This window comes from Triturus cristatus, chromosome 7, assembly GCF_964204655.1.
Source record: "Triturus cristatus chromosome 7, aTriCri1.1, whole genome shotgun sequence".
NCBI classification, from domain to species: domain Eukaryota; kingdom Metazoa; phylum Chordata; class Amphibia; order Caudata; family Salamandridae; genus Triturus; species Triturus cristatus.
In genome coordinates, this window is record NC_140590.1 from 1,226,160,776 (window position 1) to 1,226,182,109 (window position 21,334).

A 21,334-nucleotide genomic window follows, 5' to 3' on the forward strand; every position below is an offset into this window, starting at 1 on the left:
ATTTGAGTCTTTATTGAAGGCAACAGTCCATCCAGGGGTTTCAATCAATCAATCAGGGGTTTGTATAGCATGGCTACTCACCCGTGAGGCAATCAGGGTGGGTTTTGGAGGTTGTTGTTGCAAGACAGGTCGCAGGGTCCTCGAAGCTGGAGACAGCCCGGTAGGTCTGGGGCCAAGGAAGTTGTCATCTTCTGGCTTCTGCTGCAGGGTGTCTTCTTTCCTCTTAGGACATTGCAGATGTGGTTTGTAGGTCTGGTGGGGCTTCTTAAATACTAAATTTAGGGGGTGTTTTATGGGAGTAGTAGGTAGGGCCAATGGACACCCTACCTGGGGTAACTACACCCACTATTGTGCCGCCCTCCTATGGTAGAAGGCATAGACCTATCCCTGATTGGAGGGGTCCCCTCATTTTCGAGATAGAGGGGACTGAAAAGTGTGCTTAACTTTGCCTCCTCCACCAGAGGGGTGGAGTTGGCAAAGGTGGGCACACCTCCTAGTCTTTCTGAGTATTCCCACTGGTTTTCCTGCCCAAAGTGGGGGTGTAGACCGGGGACTGCCATCTGCTGCTAGCTGCAGAGGTTGGGGGTCTCATTACAAAGGCGGAAGGCCTTTGAAGCTTCACCTCCGAGCACTGGCCCATCCTGGGGGAGGAGATTTGACACCTCTGCCCAGGATGTGCATTGTTTCTGGTCCCAGAGCAGAGGCTCTCCACCCAGGGGTTCAGAAACCTGTCTGTGTGTGGGTACTACCTAAAGCCAGTCAAGGCCCATACCAGGTTTGGTAGGTTTTCAGGGGGCACCTCTGAGGTGTCCTCTGAGTACATGTTTTAATAAATCTCACACTGGCATCAGTGTGGATTTATTACAAGGAGCTGTTTGGTACCAAACACTCCTGGGTTCAGTGAAGCCATCATGGTGCTATGAAACTCGAGTTGTCACGTTCCCAGCCCAAGTGCGCTCTATGGCGTCCCTGGCACTTCACATACTAGGGAATAGACCCTAATACTATAGGGGCATATCTGCGCATGCAGCTATGTCCACACCTGTGATATAGTGCACCCTGCCTTAAGGCTGGTAAGGCCTGCTAGAGGGGTAACTTACCCATATCTTAGGCAGTGCTAGCTGGCATGGTACACAGGTCATTTAACGAGTATTATTTAACATTGGGTGCTTCTTACTTTACTAGAGGTCCAACATTACGGAAAACATTGCCATGAATTCACTACGATTGAAGACCTGTGTTTTTGAATTACGCATTTTGTATACGTCCATGTCATTTATTGCCATACGCAGTTTGTTTTCAAGTATACGGTTGCTGTAGTTAAATTTACTGAACTGAGTTTAAGATGACATTTATAAATAATACATTTTACAAATCTTAGCTTCCAATATTTCTAGTAGTGGAGACAATGTTTCATATGAAGTACTTACAGTTTGATGACGGGTTACAGCTGTCACCCACACTTCCATTTTGTTAGTTAGTGGGATTGTTTTATCAGTTGATTTTGCCACCAATTCGACAACATCAAAAGTCAAAGCACTTCATTTCGGACACAAATGTGTCATAAACATATACAGGAAAAACATCACAATCCAACACTTGAAAAAAGACATGTAAAAGGAAATTAAAAATGAAACAATTCAAATAAAAACCAGCAGCAAGTAAAACTTCACAATTCGACCACAAATTCACCGTGTAAGAGAGTCTTTACACTGCCCTTCTTTCTACGAAAACTACAATTTCCACACTCATTAATGGTATAGCACATTGAGGCTGCTCTCACTAGGGAGAAGGACTATCAAAAGCTAAACAATATGCATTTTCTCGGTTTGTTGTTCCTTTAGGTCTGTGCCTAACCCCTTACACAAGTAGTCTCAAATTCTTGTCTGGTGCACTTTAAGGGTGGAACATACTACAACTCAAACAGCCCAGATTTTCAGGTGGTGAGGCTTAGCTCCACTAAAAATCAGAAAACTTCACCTGGGATGCCCCCCCGCCCCCCCCAAAAAAACAGGCTACTCTAGTATATAGTGCTAACTAAAATGTGTCCATTTGCATTCATCCATTAGCATTAGTGTTGGGAATCCCCTAAAATGCCCAAGCAAAATTCAATTGAGGTTTTTTGCCACTGATTTAATTGCTATTCCATTGTGACTTCTTATGAATCTCGGACCTGTCCTATCTAACTCCTGCTGTGGGAAGGAAACCTGTCTTAAAATACACTAGTCGCTCTCTTCACTTGCTCTCACTCTTTACTCGCTCTCTCTCACAAACTCATGCTTTACTTTGTTTGAAAGATTTTAGCTCTCACTGCGTGGCAGCTTGGACACAGTCTTTTTTGGTGTAGCAAATGTTCCAGTTCTTGGTCACCTTCATTGATACTTCTTCCCTACACTGATAGCAAAATGAGTCTGATTTAAAAAATTGTTTTCTCCCATGTCTTCTATGTAACAGTTAACTTCCATCTACCAAAAGCCTCCTTTTGCAGGTTTCAGCTTGGCCAAATAGAGCTAACAGACTACTTTTCAGTCTGAATCTGACTGACACCGCTTTTTCATCAGGAAATACCTCAGACAACCAGCAGGCACTCAATGATCATTTCCAACTTCTATTCAGTCTGCGTACAGCCTCTTTGTGGTGTAGTTGTTGATCTGTTAGGACATGGTGAATGGGTCACTCCTCTTTTGTATCACCATTCTGGCAGACAGAAGCTAAGATAAGGGTCTGAACATGGCCCCTATCTTACCTAAGCTCAACATCTGACTTGTGTATTCCGTGTAGCTGGAGAGAGGTGGAGTTATAGCCTCTTCCCAGTTGCATTTCAGACTATTGATGGCAAAATGCAAAAAAACGACTTACTATTATTAACTTCACGTCTATGTATCTTGAAGATAGATCCATCATCAAGGCACATAGATGTGGTGTTAAGTATAGTAAACCTGATCTTCTGATTATACTTTTGTTTGTTACCATTTATATTTCAATATTTTGATAGTAAACCCCAGTCCAATCTGTCTCCAATCTGCTCTACTGTTTCTCAGGCCTGCAGAGGTTGTTTTTAGCTGTGAATTAGGGGACACTCACTGCCTTGTTTATCTTCTTTTCCAGGGAGACTCCGGAGGGCCTTTGGTCTGTGAATCTAATGGTACCTGGTACCTGGCAGGCGTTGTGAGCTGGGGGACTGGATGTGCTCAACTGGATCGCCCCGGAGTGTACACCGAGGTTACTTCTTACCCTACTTGGATTCAGCAATATGTTCCTGAAGTAAAGTTTTTTGGGCCACATTTTTCCACAAACGTTGGCAGCATCAGCAGTAGGATCAGTCCGCTTTTGCTAATACTGCTGCTGTTGGCCCTTCTCCTGGGTCACCTTTGGTAGCGGTCACGGCATGGCTCTTCAACATTGTGGAACTTCTCTGGGATATGACTATCCACACCACTTCTTCCAGTACGGAAACTTCGACTAACGATTGATGCTACTGATGCCAAGGAGCTTCCCTGTACACATCGATGTAAACAAGAATTTTCCGACACTACCTAGTGCTTACTTCTTACCTTGATATTTCATGCCTCACTGTCCACTATCTCCGGTGATAGAAACATGGAACAATTTTAATTTACTTCCATCACATATGTTTGTTGTAAAAATGCAATCCGCATTCACTGATATCCCATAACCCTCTCTTGTCACCAGTAGAACATGGCTACAAATAGGAAATGACATAATATTGGAATATTGCCCCCAGCCGCAATCTGTATTGGTTTTCATATGCCACTTTGGGTTTATAACAATGGGAGGGCATCTAAAGACTGAGAGAACAGATGGGCTATAATGGGATTTAAGCATTTCACATAAAGAGAGCATAAACTATTAATCCAAATGTAAAGATACTAGTGAGTATTGGGCTGTTGGGAAACAAGTGGCAATGCCAGAAAAGTCTGCATCAATCCATTGTTTAGCATGAAGCTCTTGAAAGTCCATGGTTTTAATTTTATGTACAGACAGCCGTGGAGGACACATGACTTTCCAGCTTCAGAGGTTGATGCTCTGCCTCCTCATATCAGGGGCTACATTAAAACCCCATGATCCCAATTCAGTTTATTTGGTATTCCATGAGTGTGTGGGCATTGGCCGCAGACTTGCCTTTGGCCAAGAAGACCTTGAGTTTTATTGTTGTACTATTTTATGAATAAAAAAATTGGTGTACTGAAGGAACCATGTCTGAAAAGTTTAACTGATTTTTAGAAATCTGTAGATCTTTCAATCACCAAAACTCAGTGAAAGAACAAGGCATAAAGGAAACTATGGATGCAAAAGCCTTGCACAAGGAGCTCCATGAAAAGTAGCCAAAGCTTGCTACTACCATCACACGCTCAACCTTCTGAGGCCTTAAATACCAAAGCAGGTGAGCTGGCAGCGAACAGAAAGGGAATAGAGAAGAGAACATCTCTTTTTTATGAGAAAGAGAATGGAGAACAGAAATATCATACACAACCTTTGGTAAATTCTGAACCGTGCAGCAAGGAAGAAGCGAGGATATAATGTATTTCTGGTGTTTACATTATATTGAGGAGAGAAGTTGCTCCTGCAGTCTCCTTCAAGGAGCATTTTAGACGGGCTCACGAGAACCATGTTGTGTGTATATTTTACTGCTGTTACTGAAAGAGAGCAGAACTCTGTAAATGGGTTATTTTACACCAATTTCATCATCATCATCATGATTTACTTTATTTCGACCATAGGATCATAAAAGTACACACAGCATGGTAGAAAATACAGTTAAGTGATCGATATGAAGTAAGGTAAAAAAATAGAGATAAAGTAAGAATAAGAAAAACTAGCGGGCTGTCATATAATCTGGATAGAATGATCATATGTTGTTTCAATAGGATTTAATCTAAAGTCCATATCGATTTTGTCCATCACTTTACAGCATCCATCAGGGCAAACATTTGGACCTTTTCAACCACAGAGCATACCAATATCTAGACAACCCAAAAGCCACAACTCTGCTCGTGTCCGTGCTCTGAGATCTAAGCACCTCCAAGTAATGTCCGGACCCAACAATTTTACAGAGTGGAAAAATCCATTTGTCCCTCAGAGATTTATACATCGGACAGAAGAATAGGAGGTGGATGATGGACTCAGCACTTGTATTACAGGCGGGACATTGATCATCGTTCTCTTTATCCTTCCTCCATTTTTTACAAAAAGTTTTAAGGGGTAGTGCTTTATAACGGAACTGAAAAAACAACTTCCGGGCCAAGGGAGGGACAATTTCATCCAACGTGTCCTCAAAACATTTAAGATTGAGGAAATTAGTGGTCAAAATGCCCTCGGCATCAAGTGCAGTTTGCAAAAGTGTTAATTCCCAAAACCTTTCCTTTAGCTGGGGTCTCAATATGAAGTTCATACTTCCAGGGTCAAATCAAAACCCCGACATTCCTAGCCTCCCTAGAAGCACCTTTAGGGCTCTAAACCAAGGGATTGTTGTAATAGAGGGCCTTTTCATGAGCTCTAAAAGTGGTTCCCGGTAGGGGCAGAGCTCTTCCATGGTCCACAATCTATACCAAAACATCAGAATCTTATAGGTGATCTTGTGGGCCAGCTGCCTGTGTGATAAATCAAGGCAAAGGGGCATCAGTGGTGTGCTTGCAAGGAGATCTGTCAGGGATCTGAGAATGCGATTTTCTACCAGTGAAAGGGGATTAGTTGCACCTATACCCCATAGTTCTGCCCCATAAAGTGTGCCTCCTAAGAATTTTGTGTTGTAGATTTCGAGGGCTGGCGCTAGCTGCCTTGAAAATGTATTTCTATGTATTTTGGCCAAGTTTGCTGTCTGGTGTATGAGTTTCATTTTCACCTTTTCGATATGTTGATCCCACTTGTTGAAGTTAGGCGAATGCCCAGGTAGTCAAAGGTGTCACCGCGTTCTAGCTTGCTACTGCCGGCCAGGACTTGTCTTTTGTTTAATTTGGCCTTGCCCTTCCTAAAAATCATATATTTGGCTTTAGTTTCATTCAACACCAGGCCTCGCTCGTCACAAAACAATGAAATCATTTAAAAGCTTCTGAAGTCCCTGTGGAGTCTTTGCGATTAAAAGGGTGTCGTCGGAAAAGAGGAGAGCTGAAACTCTCGTACTGCCGACTTTCAGAACATCACACCAATCCCTATCTAAACACTTGATGAAATCATTGATAAACAGGATAAAAAGTGTAGGGGCAAGGACACAGCCCTGTCTCTCACCACACTCGACTGGGAAAGTGTCAGTGAGTTGATTATTCCCACCCCATCTCACCTGTGCTGTGTTGAGTGTGTGAAGTCTGATTAAAATATCTAGAAGATTCTGTGGCATACTTTGCTTCTTAAGAACCCTCCACAATTTTGCTCTGGGGACTAAGTAAAAAGCAGACCGTAAGTCTACAAAAGCCACAGAGTTCCCTTCCTTTGATATATACTCCCTTCCAATATAGACATAACAAACGAAAAGTTTGGTCTAAGGTGCTAATTTTTGCTCGGAAGCCTGCCTGGAGGTTACTCAAAACTTCAGACTCTATGATCCATTCCTGCAGCCGAGCTAGAATCTGCTTGCAGAAGATCTTTTGTAGGGAATCAATAAGACTTATTGGCCTGTAGCTCAATGGCTTCGCTCTGTCCCCTTTTTTGCAGATCGGAATGATCTCAGCATTTTTCCACGATGGAGGAATGGGGCTGCCTCCTGAGGAATGAGTTAGATAATACGTTTATATATGGACCCCAGAGAGCCACATCCTCTTTGTATAGGTCATTGGGAATACAGTCAGGGCCAGGCGCACGAGCCAGAGTGCAGGATTCAATAGCTGTTTTGGTCCCTTCTAGCGTAATATGGAGGTCGATTGCCCCCACAGAATCGCTGATCAGGCCATCGTCTTGTCCCACAGGTATCACATCCCTGGATTCGTATAAGGCACCTAAATGGGCTTCCCAGGCCTCAGGGTGTACTATAAACTCCAACTGTTGCTTTGTACCGTTTAAACAACATGCTGCTAGACTCCAGAAGTTTTTCGAATCTCTGTCTAGCAATGCTCTCCTCAGAGATGACCATAAGGAACCCTCCCACTCCCTTTTGGCAGATTCGATTACTTGTTTATTCTTGGCTCTGCAAGACACTATTTCAGGGCGAGATTTTTGTTTGACTGCCTTTAGTAGTTCCTGCTTGGAGAGCCTACAGGCCTTGGTATACCATGTACCCTGTTGATCTTGTGTCTGTTGTAGGCTGGGTCTTTCCGCCTTACACCGGTTTCCATGGCGGGCCAGTAAATCCCTAATTTCTTTGTATAGCAGTTCATGACTAAAGCCTATCACCTTGTCAACCTGCTCCACAGTTGAGCTTGCAGCTTAATCAAGAAATGTGGAAACCTTCCTCTTTACTGCACCTAGGGCCTCCGGGTGAGCCTCAACCCAATTCCACTTAATTCTCCTCTGATTGTTTGCTGCTGATAGTGTACCAAAATCTGGCGAACCCAGGTTGACAGTCCCCACAGACGCTTGGTTTGTGAGAGTGAGAGCAAGAGCGCTGTAGTCACTGTCAACCCTTTTGACCACTGCCATATCCATGACAAGGTGCCAGTAGTTTAAGGATACTAGGCACTAGTCAATTCTGCTCTCCTGAGCTGTCCTATTGAAAGCGGGGTCCCCTTTAGTGTCTTATGGGGTCCTTCCATTGGTCGCTCTAAGATCATGTTGCATTGTGAGAGCCAGCAACTGCGCTCCTCTCACACTCTACCTTACCAGGGGAAAGCCTAATTGAGGGACCTGCCATTCACTGTCCAATTCATCAGTCAGGTTAGGGGGAATTGGAGCCAGCGGTTCGTATGTACAATTGAAGTCCCCACACACCAATAACTGGGAATTGTTCGAGTGTTGCATTAATGCAGTATCAAGGATACGCAGAGTATCCGTTTCTGCCATACCCTTCTGTGCCCTATTGTAAACATTAAAAATTCTAGCGCCGCTTTTGAAGCTAACCTCCCGAGCTAGTATGTCTTCCGACTCCACCTGCAATGGTCTAACTTTGCACCCTAGTTCAATATTCACCCAGACAGCTAAACCTCCTGAGGGTCTACCTCTCTCTTTTCTATTGGCATCTTTGGCGTGAGTTGAGAAGCCAGTTCTGTATGGGCACGTAAGGCTCCATGTTTCTTGAAATAAGATGACATCAAAGGAGTCTACGAATGTACACCAATCTAGGTCTGCCATTAGCTTGGTAATTCCTGCCACGTTCCACACCAGTACCCTAAGGGGAGGTGGCTGCGACAGGACCCCCTTAGTACCCTCAGGCCTTGTTGGTTCTCCTCTGCATAAACCTACCTCCATACCAGGTTCAGAAATGAGTGCACAGTCAGTGTGCATAACTACAGATAGTTCCAAAACACAGGCTAAAGGAGTAGAATTCAAGGTTGGGGTTCTATTTTCATTGAGGCTAATCTGCACTTGGGGACTAGAGGAATCCTGCCCATCTGCAAATATTTGCTTTTTGCCGGCCGGGGTCAACTGATCCTCTTCCCATCTGCCCTATTCAGCAGAAGGGGCTACGGGGAACTACCCCCAGGTCAAAAGGACGCAAGCCTTCACAAGGGTCTATAATGAGGGCCAGAAGCGTACTAGGGATGTCACCATGTGGTGGTCTATATCTAATAGTTATACTGGAGATTTTTGGGGGGGACTGTGCAGGCATCCATCGATAGCAGACCAGTGGTTATAGCAGCATCAAAGAAACTGACCTCTATTGTGTCCCTTGTGGTATTTGGCAATGAAAATGATCTCGGTCAAAACAGCCTCAGTCTGGAATTCGCTCCCTCTGGCTATTCGGAGCATTCAGGAGCTCGGCCCTTTTAAGAAACAACTTAAAACTTTTCTTTTTAACTAATCCACTCAAACTCCCCGTCTCTCAGGCTCTCCGATAACTGCTCGTGCCAGGATACTCTCGAGTAATTGAGCGCGCTATAAAAACTTTTATAACATAACATAATCTTCTAACCACTCTGATGTCTTCCCTGATTACTGAGTAACATTGGCGTGTGTATCTAAGCCAGTGTATGACCTTGTTTTTAAGCGACTCCTGGTTTTCAGAGTGTCTACTAGTGAGTTTTGGGACTTCCATGAGAAATATCTCTAATGGGCGCTCCCCTTCTTCTGGTCTCTTATAGACACCTTCCCACACTGATCCCCTAGCAGGGGCCCTCACTTAGTCCTGCATGTGAGCAGAACCTTCATCCTGGACAACCTCACCTCTGTATACATCCCTACCTAACATCGGGGCCAAAGTGTGGATCTAGGATAGTTTTCTATTATCAGGGAGCTGATGGTAATCGCCCTTAGGTGGCATGGTGTTTGAGGTTCTTATTTGGGTGTGATCTTGGGGGCTAGTTCCCCTTTTGTTAACTGTACTGCATACCTTTGGGCTGGTTTGGTCCCTCATCCGTGGGGGTAACTTTTGGTTTAGTTTGAGAACTTCCCCCTGGTCACTGTCGATCCTTTCCATTAGAGCGATTACCTTGTTTTTGAGTGTATACACCTCAGCTCTCAGGGCTTCTATCAAGTTTTTTAGTGGCTGCAACCCACCCAACATACTTTCTACCTCACTGCTGCCTATAGGATCAACCCCCCTTCCACCTCTCTAACCCCTTCCTCATCCAACCCGAAGGCATCAAATCTGTTAAAGCATTCTATACTGGAGGTCGGTGTTCTACTCGGGGTAGATGGGGGGTTTGCCTCAGATAAGTTGACTTGCACTCATTTATCAGGTGCGGTGCCTCTATCCTTCCTAAGTTTGGCATGCTGTTTTCTAGATGTTAGCGGAGACAATCTAGCTGTCTTCTTAGCAGGGGGAGGTTCTGGTGAGGTGTCAACCGATGATTTGTCATCTAACACATGGTTGCACCCTTTTTTCGTTTTTTTAAACATCAGGGGGATCTGTTTTACAGCCTTTTTGGCAGGGGGGGTCCTGGAGAAGGGATGGGCAGTTGACCAGTGTTGTTATCACTGCCAGCTGGAGAACCACTGGAGGGAGGGGGGACTAGTGGGATCAGAATTGGCAATTTTCTGACATTCTGCTAGGATTGATTCAATCCTGTCCATTGTCTCATGACAAACAACATTTGACGGCCTGCCATGACCTATGGATTGAGCCTTAACCTTCCTTTTGCCCATGATACCACTGAACTGGAGGTAAAGTGTTCCAGTAACTGAGCAAAGTAGCAGCAAGGAAAAGTGCAAGTGCAAGTGCAAAATGCAAAGTGCAGAGTGCAAGGTGCAAGGTACAAAAAGCTGAGCACAAAGTGCAAAATGGCAAGTACAAAGTGCAGGATGCAAAGCTATGGTAAGTACAAATCAAGCTTTTAGTGCAAGAAGTACTGAGTTCAGACTCAGGCAGGTGCAGCAATAAAGCCCCAAAATACATATAGTTTTTAGAAGGCAACCCTATGTTTTAATTCGCGGAGGAATGGGTAAATAGTTAACTGGAGCAATGCTACAACTTCGCTACACAACTGTTGATGGATAAAACCATAGAGATATCAACACAGTTAAAATACAAATAAAAAGAAACCTCAATTAATAATATATATTTGTTTAAATCTTTTGAATAAAAACAGAAAGTCAATCAGTATCCATTGTATATTCACCAGGGCATAATAAAGTTATGCTGTGGATGAAGCAGGATGGTCCGGGCTGGCCCAAGGTAGCAGGGGGACAAGTCCTCCAGAGGGGCCAAGAAAATGTCAACACCCGATCATAACCTGCTGGAGCCACAGGTTCCCGATGCCCAGCAGCAAGGACAACAGGAACCCCACGCCAACAGCCACAACACAGGAAAAGGGGTCCGCGGAAGCAACGGTCACAGAGCAAATATATTGGGCAGATAAATCTCACCAGATGGACCGGACAGTTCCTCGCCTTTTCAGTTGTTCCCACAGGTTGGCTTTATCTAGTGCGGAACCATGGGGGGTGGCCCTGCCCTGCCTTGTCCTGTCCTGGCGCGGACGGGCCTGCACTTTGCCCGGACTTCGCCCACGCGCGACCCGCACTGCGAAAACCCGCTGGCAGCTAAGTAGCGCCTCCTGGCGCTATCACAGGCAGCCTGCCTGGGCTTTGTGGTCCTCCGGGACCCAATGTGGCAAAGAACAGCAGGCGGCAGGGAACAGCACAGGACCCCAATTTACAAAAAGTAGTAGGGAATGGGGATTTGTTTTTCGACTTGATTTTTGCAGTGCTTTCTTTATTGCGTACATATTTCAGAAATTGATCATGTTCAGCTGTTGCTGGACTTCAGCCAAACCTTCGAAGAACATTACCATTTTTCGAGACAGCAGCGTCTTTATGTGAAACGTGTTGCTTTCATGTAGGTTCTTTGGTATAAAACAGCCCTGCAGCTAGTTTGGGCACTGACTCCCTCGGTTGTGTGTGTGCATCATTCCTGCTGCTAACGGAAGCCACGAGCTGCTGCTTACAGCGTCAGTACCCTGAGCCTGCAGCGTCAGTTCTCGCTAAAGTCTGTCCCTGCCACTCATCATGTGTATTTCGATTCCTTTCATGACACGCGTCCTGTGTGCTCCTTCTTGTAATCTGGCCTGTGACTTTGAAAAGTTCCAGAGCTCCACTTTTGTTCCCTGCCCAGACCAGCAGAGGCCAGGACATTTGAAGATGGGGTTCCCCTTATTCTGTTCCACATCACACCTGTTTCAAGCAAGCTTTGGGAAATGCATTAGGTTTCGCTTATGTGATTAATAATACGCTTTTTTTGGTTGTAAACTTTTGCTTGGTGAGCAGTTGTGCAATATAAGTTACTGAAACGTTTTTTTAAAAGTGTTATGACTTGTTTATTGAGAGGCAATATGTGGAGTAACATCATTTTCACACGATTATGAATTTGCCACATAATCCATCATCAGATGCATAATCTGCACATTTAAAAAACATTTTTTTAAAAGGTTTCTAGCTCAAACGGTTCAAAGGTTACTGAAAACGCCATGACACACAGTGAAATGCCCTTTGCAAAGGTTGACTGGTCACCTTTTATTGCTTATTGCTATATTTGGGCGGCGTTGAACCAGTACTAATGAGCTGCGACCTATGCCTAGACAGTGTTATCAAGTGCTGGAGGTCAGCCCGAGTTTAGAGATGGACACCTCCCCCAGCAGGCACATGCATCCTTGCTACACCTCTGCATGATGTGCTTAATGTGTCCTCCGTCAGATAACTGAAGCAAGCAAGGCTCGGAGTAAGAGTTTAATGGCTCGGACGTGGCGTAACAGCCAGAGCTGCCAACTTTGGAGCTGGGGAACCAGGTCTGAGTTTCTTCGTTGGCTCCACATCCTGTGATTCTCAGCAAATTACTTAATGTCCCCATGCCTACCAAATAAAATAATGTGTCATTGCGTAATGTAACTGGTGCTGAAATAACGTGCTCCAATACCTTCAAGTCCATTGCTCCGTCTAAACAAGCATTTGCAATGCATTAGGTCTCGCATTTACGTGAGTTTAAGTTATTGACATTGCAAATAACAATGCCTATTGGCATTGTCATTTACAATGCCAATAGCTTTAACTCGTGTAACTGCGAGACCTATTGAAAAAGAGCAACAAGGATCTGGCAGAAAAGGAAGTGAAGCGGAGAGAAAGAAAAGACGCAGGGATAGGAAAGGAGATAAGTGCAAGTGGGATAAGGGAGGGGGTGGCAAATGGCGTGTACATTTCGCGGGCGCTTTGATGTTCGCAGTGGCCGCGAAATGTACACGCAGGCTGCCAAATGGTGCGCGCGCCGCATGCACTGTGTGAAAGTGATCGCAATCGCGATCACCGTGCGGCCCGCAAAAGTGAAAGCAAACGAGTGCTTTCAGGCCTCCAAATGGTGCGCGCGCCCGGCGCACATGCACTGCATTTGGAGGCCTGAAAGCACTCGTTTGCACTTCCAGATCCCCCATTTACAAAAGCTCTCGCGAGAGCAGCGCTAAGGCGCTGTCTCAGGCGAGACCTAAAAAAAAACCTAGAGGGCAACGTGCCTATAGGCACATACTTTAACCGTGCAACCTTTAGTAAATGTAAGTGCTAGCCTTTTATGTATGTGTGATCTTGCTCATCATAAATATTATAATGCACGCTTCAATTGTATCCTCACAAAAAGCACATAAATCAAGCATGTGGTTTCCTAATAAATGTATGCAGCTTGCTTTAAACCACTCTGTTTTATTTGAAAGGATCATTCACAGCCCTAAAAGCGTATAAAAGCATAGACATTAGAAGCACAGTTCCCCAAAAGGTGCTCCAGTAAAGGCCACATGCCTCATGTTTTTGGTTTTGTTGTATTCCCATTTTTTTTTTTTTGCGTGAACACCACCTGAAGGTATAGGAGCTCTTTTACATGAACCCCAGTTACGTTAAACACACATTTATAATTGCTGGCACAGTGAGATGAAGTAATTTGCACCCAAAAAACAGGATGTTGAGCCTGCACTGAAACTTTAGCCTGGTTTATGAATTTTAAGGTCGTCAGCTATGGATGTGCAACCATGCAGCCCTTATGTAATCTAGGTGGTAGCTTTTATTATATGTGTGATCCTGCTCTACCATTTCTAAAGCGTTTGCATTTCCTCTTGTTTAAAATGTTAACTGATGCCTGTAGGTTGACCTTTAAAACAGGTATGTATGCGCACAGAAAATAAATAAATTAAGCATACATTTGTCAAATACAAGTGCAAAAGGCACGCAAAGAAGCATTTTAAATGATGCCAAAGGCTTGCAACGATACATTTTAAAGACTGCGATGCCAACAAATGTGTGTTGGCAGAGTAAGTGAATGAAAGGCCTAAGTAAATGTCTGCTGTTCCAAAAAGCTAATATGTAAATAATTGCTGTAGAAGTATAAAAGCACGCTTTAAATGCTTGCAGTCTGGCAAAGTTAAATAAATGCTGAACTAAGTAATAAAACTGGAAGATAAAGAACACGGGTAGCTAGTGAAATTTGAGTATTGATGTGCGACACGGTTGAGCTCTGTCACGTAAAGCATTACAAACAATGGGGAGACACAAAAACAATCCGTAGGACCTGGGTAGTATATGTCAAAAGACACAGGTGGTCCTGGCGGAGAAAACCAAATCTGCAAGAGAGACTTTTTAACAAAACTTTATTTCAAAACTCTCTCAAAACTATTTCAAACCCAAGATAAAAAAAAAATACATGCCACTAGGAATAGGAATCTTTCATTTTATATAATAGCAATTGGTTATTCAATTGATACATTTAAGCTTTAAAGTGAAAAATAATAGAACAAATCGAGCAGTTGCTCCATGGTAAGTGCAAGGGGATGGGTGGTGGAGTAAGTGCTTGTGAATTAAATGAAGGTTGAAAAGGTAAGAATAAAAAGAAGAATTGGAAACAATGGTCTAGATTTGCATAAATCGAGAACCGGTCTAGGAATTATTGGCATTCCATATAATCCAGAATATAGTACAGTTATATACTCCAAATTTTTTATATCTAAACATAGGATCTAGTTCCAGTACAGGTTAATATGGTAGAAATTGCGTAGGATCGAGTTCCAGTACAGGTTAATACGGTAGAAATGTCAACGTTTTGGCCATGGGTGTAGGGTGAAGGCCAATTGCTCCTTGGAAAGGGCTCTTCTTCAGGACTAAGATGGGAGCAACCTAAGGGATAGGTAAAGGGAAGAATGAGGTACTTAATAAATTGTGTAAACGGCTTGGGTATAAAAGGGATGGTCAAAAGGATCACCTATATAGCACTGTACAGAGATCAGTGCAATGGCAACGAAGAGAATGGCCTGTAAGCTCCAATTCAAGGGAGAAATAGGTCTGTATCCAAGAAAAATAATAAATTAAATATTATAATTAAATTTGTGTAAATTAATAGCAACAAGGACATAGAGGATAAAATATTAGTGATCCTCCATGTCCAGACATATTTTGCATGATAATTTCAGCCTTACGGCTAGAGCGGTTGACCTCGGAGCTGGGGAGCCAGGTTCGAGTCTCAGCAAGGACGCTCAACATCCTGTGATTCTGGGCAAATCACTTAATCACCCCGTGCCTAACAAAAAAATTAATGTGCCCTTGTGTAATGAAAATCCGTGCTCAGGTAAAGCGCTCTGATACCCGATGTCTCGGGTCTAGTTCGGGCTATATAAAACAAAACAAAAAAAAACAATTAAAGGAATATAGTTTTCCATATGGTTTTCTCCCACTTGTTGTTTTTTCCAGAAGCCCCATCGTTCACTGGATAGTCTTCCCACTTTTTTGCTTCCAATTGTTCTCAAACTATTCAACTAGGATATACAAACAAAAAAAGCCTGCAATGGCCATTTTGGGACTGCAGTAAATTAAATAATTGTATAAACCAAAATGTACCAAATGCTATCAGCAGTTAACAACCAATTATTATTATTATTATAGCATTTGTAGAGCGCGACAGCTACCTCCAGCGGAGGTGTCCCGGCGCTAGCATCCAGTCAGAGAGGGAATTAGCTCGGGGAGGGATTCAGTGAAATTAGGGGATAACAGATAGGCCAAACAGCCATGTTTTAAGAGCCTTCCTGAAAGGAAGTTCCTCCTTTATCTGACGCAGGGAGTTAGGCATCAGATTCCAGAGCGTGGCTGTCTTTACTGCAAAGGCTCTTCCCCCCGACCTTACTTTCCTAAAACGTGGAATGGTTAGGAGATTCAGGTTGCTGGAACGCAGAGTTCTAGCATTCTGATATTTTTGGAGCCTGTGTCTCAGATAGAGAGGCCCAACCTCTCTGAGTGCTTTGTGGGCTATGACCAGGGCCTTAAACATCACTCTTTTTTTGACCGGCAGCCAATGTAGGCTTTGCAAATGGGGGGTGATGTGATACCGTAGTGGTACATTTCTAATAAGTCTCGCGGCAGCATTTTGGATCCTTTGAAGTCTCCTAAAAAGATAGTCAGGGAGACCAATGAAAAGGCTGTTGGCATAGTCTAACTGAGAGGTGATGAGCGCATGGACCACTGTCTTCCTGCATTCCATAGGAAGAAAGTGAAGGCACCTGCGCAGTGCCTTCAGTTTCCAAAAGCATTGGGAAGATATATACGATATTTGAGCCTTGCCTTTTAGTTGGGTGTCAATTCTAAAACCCAGATTCCTGGCTGAGTTCACCGGAATCGGAGGAGGGTTTAATTCTGCTGGCCACCATAGCTCAGATTGAGGAGGGAGAGGTTGATTAAAAAACAGTATCTCAGTTTTATCAGTGTTCAACTTCAGGCAGTTGTCTGTCATCCAAGATGAAATATTCAGAAGGCACTGCCTGAAGTTGGTATAAGCATTCTCACTCTGTTCTTTAAAGGAAAAGATGAGTTGAGTGTCGTCTGCGTAGGAGACAACACGGACACCCAGATCTTCCACAATAGATGCTAGTGGGGCCAGGTACACATTAAACAGGGAAGGACTCAGGGCGGATCCCTGCGGGACCCCTTGTAGCAGTGTCCTAGGGCTGGAAACATGTGGAGGGAGGAAGACTTGTTGAGATCTGTCTTCCAAAAACGACTGGAACCAGCGTAACACGGTCCCTGTGACTCCTAATGCGTGGAGCCTATTCAGCAGAATCTTGTGAGAGACCGTGTCGAAAGCTGCCGACAAGTCAAGCAGCATGAGCATGGCACAGTTTCCTGTGTCCATCGTCTCCCGAATAGATTCTACCACCTCCAAGAGAGCTGTCTCGGTGCTGTAACCCGCCCTAAAACCTGATTGTGAGTTAACAGTTAACAACCAAGAGTGAAGGTATGCTTCTTTCCAACCCTGCTCGCATGTTGCTTAATACACATAGCTGCCAAGTTTCCACACTGCCTAGGTGTGACGTTTCCCTGTGTGCACAAGAGGCATACTGCTCAAATGAGTGACACTTTTTCTTGAGTAAAACCATGAGATGAAGTCCATATAAAGAGAAAAATATCAGAAATATCCTCCTTTTGAGCTATGAGAGGCTCTAGACAGGCCTTGAAATTGCCCCCAAACCCCTGAAATGGAACGTTACTAAACTGATTTATTAAGAACGCTCCTTTAATTGCTGCAACGCCACCAGCAACTAGGGCCAATTAGCACCTGCTCCCCTGTCAAAGTGCATTGCAAGATAGCTCATAGGGTTAAAGCGCTGCTATCTGAAACCCCTTACAGAATTTATGACATTGAGGCCCACCACCACTGTGGAAATTGAAAAGATAGCTAATTGGCTTGAACACAGGTAGCAGAGATGTCTCTCACTTTCAGTGTTGATAGATGGCTCAGCCTTTCGTTTGCTGAGTGCTGTACTTAAAATGTTTGACCCACTTCTTTAAATGCTAAAACTGCCTTTTGACGTCATGGTGCATAAACATGAATCCAACTGCAATGCCGATGCTCCACATACACAATAGTTCCCAGTAGCATTTTGCAGTGGCCACAGAGCCTCTGACGGAAAAGACAACTACATCTACAGTTTAAATATATATAATGCAAGCACTATAAGGCACTGAGTTCCAGGCTAGTACCACTGATCTGGGTGTTTGCAGTGCTTCTAACAGTCCCCTCCACACGGGCACTCAATGCAGCCTCACACACATCAGCTTTGATAAGAGTGTACCTAAAGCACGCCCTCACACAAACTCCCCAGGAGGGCAATCAGTGACTCCTCATACCTTCAGCCTTGACTACTCACGTGTGGTGCTGGCTGCATCGGCTGAGTTTAGTACCTCATTACGTTTTTGGGCATGGGGAGGTTCTTAATTCTTCAAAAGGTTTAGGTACCATATCCCTTTTCTTGAATGAACAACGTCACTCTACCAGGTCAGAATTACCTCAAGGCATTAAGGGGCTCTAGAGACGCTTTGTCAACTGAATGGCTTCAGGGCATTCAGGGGCTGTAGACAGGCTCAACTCTGTCAGATTCGCTGTGAGTAGAGGCAGTAAGAGATTCTAGAGTCAGATCTGTGGAACGAATGGCTTTGAAGTGCTCAGAGGCTGAAGTATCATTATGCAACTGCCCACGAAGTGCTAAAGGGCAGATTCACTTACGGGTGATCCAAGGGCAGGCAGCGGAGACACGCCTAAGCTGCCCTGCCCACCTGAAGAGCCAAATTGCACCATGGCCCTAACCAATTGGTGCTCACCAATTTTGGGGGGGTTACCCCTTCCCACCTGTGGACCACCAGTCCACCCATTTACTCACGCCCCTTGAGAGGGCGGAGCTTATCCAGGCAAGCCCCTGGTTGCTCAGGTTTACAACCGCCCGTAGGATAACGGGGCGCCGTTGATCCTCCAGGGTCCTACCGTATGGACTTTCTGGGGCTATTTGGCATTTACACCTCTGTTGTGTTCCTGAAGAGGGTACCGCTATGTTCCATTCAGCCTCTGGATCGCCCTGCAACTCTGCCATAGCCCCCATCACACCCAGGGCCCACCACCAAGGCAGGCATTCCTACCTACACTCAGCTGATTCTAGGGCGTTGCCCAGGTCCAACAAAGACAGGTCCATGCCCGCTCTAGACAAATGGACCCAATCTCCATTGACACATCCCGTAGTCTTGGCATGGAAGGGTCTGTGTCTCATGAAGCCAAAAACCCCTCTGTTCTGTGAATTGTTTAATTAACGAGTTACTGATTGTGGCCAACACCATATCCTTATATTTGCCAGCTGGCCTCTTCCTGCATAGGAGTCCAACGCCGACCAGAATTTTTACCCAAACGGGGATCCAAAACTACTGCTCATTGTAACCCTGGAATGTCTGATTTGATCCAATGAGCAGTGCGTGCAATGTGCTTACGTTTAGGGTCTGCTCAGCCCTAGTTTACCTCTGTGCTTCAATTATCCCAAAAGGGGGTTCAAACATATAACCATATAAAGCACCCGCAGAGGAAATTAACCTGACCCCTTCTTGCTCCTCCATATTGAAGTTGCAGCACACACTACTTCGGAACTGCAAACTTACGCAGCCCCTTACTAAAAACCCACTTAATCTGTGGGTTCAAGAAACTGTACCCTGCGGCCAGTGTATAGCCAATGTAATGCCTATAGCATCTTCCTTTCCATGAATCCTGAAAATGACAAATGTTCTTAATAAATTGCAGTCTTTAGTGTCTTCCCCTTTGTTCCCCCAACTTTTGGGACAGCAGTACACTAGTTAGATGACCGCTTCCACAACCTGCCCAGCTACCATTGCATGCAAATTCTTTGTGCACCTGTTGCATTCACTGCACCCTTTTCGAAGTCACCACTTACGCAGCCGGCCAGGCTTGATTAGCTGCGGGATCCCGTTAGCCATCCTCCCACTTAACAGGGTTCACATCTTATATGGACCGAAGGAAAACCTATTGAAAATCCTCTCTATTGGTGTTTTCTGCCACTGTACTCTTCTGCCATATGTTGGCACCTGTCAACGCTTATAGCATTGCATGCCAACTGCCTTACCCTCTCATACACTATGGAGAGGGGGGCGGGGAGTCCTGCAGCCCAGATCCTGCATATTCCATGCCATATTAAATGCGGGCCCCTCACCGTTTGACTGCGACTTGGGTGCTGAGACGCCATGCTGATGCCCCACCCTGGCAAAAGTCGTCCCATTCCCAACTTTTGCTAAAGTATACTGGAAGCCAGCAAAAGCGTGGGATAGGAGGAGAACCGAGTGTCCCGTTACCTGCCCTTTCTTGAATAAATGGAGCCAATCTTTACTACCTTGTAGCCATTTTGTGCCCTATATCAGCGTTTCCCCAATTTTTGGAACCACAGCACACTGGTTTAGATGACAACTTCAAAAGCCCGCCTAGCTGCAGGTGAGTAATTTGACACGCTGCAGCTTGGTGAAGAGGGTTTTTTTACCCAAGAGAACCACTGTCAGTGTTTTCAGCATTTAACGTTTATGGCAGCTCTAGTTCTTATGAAGTGTATCTCTATGTCAAGGTGAGTCATTCCCAATAGCGATTGGTACCAGCATCTCACTCTTCCCCGGTGCTTGCGAGTGTGCCATGTCCATTCACCGGTCACACTACCTGTTAACCAGCTGTGACCCTTGTTAACCAGCACAAGCCTAGTTCACTTGGTTTCTCCCGGATTGGATACCCTCCATTGGAATCAAAGCAGAGATTCGGCTTACCTTCTAGTAACTTTTGTAATTAATGTTCGAACAATTTAACTCAGCCTAGCCAGACAGTCTTGCTTATTAATATTCCACACAATATCGGGATCTAAGATTTTGATGCAGCCCTCCTTTTGTGGGTCCCCTATAACCATTCTCCCTCCCTGACAGCAACCTTGTTATTTAATACAGCTCCCTTAATGCTATTGCCTGTCACTATAAGCGCCTAGCTGCAGCATGATGCACTGCAGCTTGGAGAAGGGGATTTCCGCGTACCCAAACTTAGCCAAGTCTGTGTTTTCAGCATTGTACTTTCTAGGGGATCCAGTTTGTCTAAAGTGTGTCTATGTCATGCCAAGGCAGACCCAATGGCCTGTTCTAAACTGGTAATTATCCCACTGTGACGTGTGACCGCTTTACTATCAGATAAGCTCAAAATATGTGACATTGAGCAAAGATGTCCTCTTGTAATTGCCATGTGTCCCTCCTTCCGTACTGGAATTTATGCCTGTCCCATTTAATCTGTGGCATTTAGCCTCAAGTCTTCGCAGGCTGCTAATCGCTAACAATGTGAGCAGGTGCTGACATTAATGATTGCAGCTTGAAATGTTTATGCCGGAGAGCACAAGACACAGGCAGTGTGCAAAGTGAGAATGGCTCTCTCGGCCAGTAAGACCCACAGACCCATCACACCCACAGAGACACCTTTGAGGTATGCCAACCTGCACTGAAATCTGCTTCCCCCGCTCCCAAATTGGGAACATTCTGCATGGAAGTATCAACCCCTCATGCCTCTGAAACTCACAATGAGATCAGCTGGCTGAAGCTACGACTAAATTGTATTACAATTGTTTGCCCAGGCTTTCTGAAAGCACTTTTATTCCATTATTTAGGGCCTGGATGAGTTTTAAGGTGGGAAGGGGTGGGGGTTACTAATACCAGCCTTTGAAAACAGACTTATTGATTTAACCAATTTTCTGTGATATTAGCTGCAGAAAATGCACCTTCCACTAGCTGGTACTAGCCAATTGACGCATACACTTATGTGGCATTGCCTAAAGAAACCTCCAGATTTTTAAAACATGAAGCCATATTAACTTAATACGTTGTTTAATATCGCTCGACGATGCTGTAACGTGAAATTAACATAAGGGTCTGCAACCAGGCCTACCACAAATCTTGATCCTGCTTCCCATCAGCAAACCTCACGTCTCTCTAG

The 21,334-nt window shown here is 44.7% G+C and overlaps 1 protein-coding gene and 1 long non-coding RNA gene across 5 annotated transcripts in view; one reads left to right on the forward strand and one right to left on the reverse strand.

The window, feature by feature from the left end:
* LOC146811661 (serine protease 27-like) overlaps nt 1-4,207 on the forward strand; it is a 333,108-nt gene extending 328,901 nt beyond the window's left edge. For all 3 annotated transcript variants that reach the window (XM_085618633.1, XM_085618632.1, XM_085618634.1), the window contains one exon: nt 3,109-4,207. In XM_085618633.1, the coding sequence (XP_085474759.1) occupies nt 3,109-3,378 (270 nt within the window). In that variant the 3' untranslated portion in view covers nt 3,379-4,207. The remainder of the gene's footprint in view (nt 1-3,108) is intronic.
* Nucleotides 1-21,334, reverse strand: part of LOC146811662 (uncharacterized) — a 154,550-nt gene that overhangs the window by 114,107 nt on the left and 19,109 nt on the right. The gene's annotated exons all lie outside the window — the stretch shown is intronic.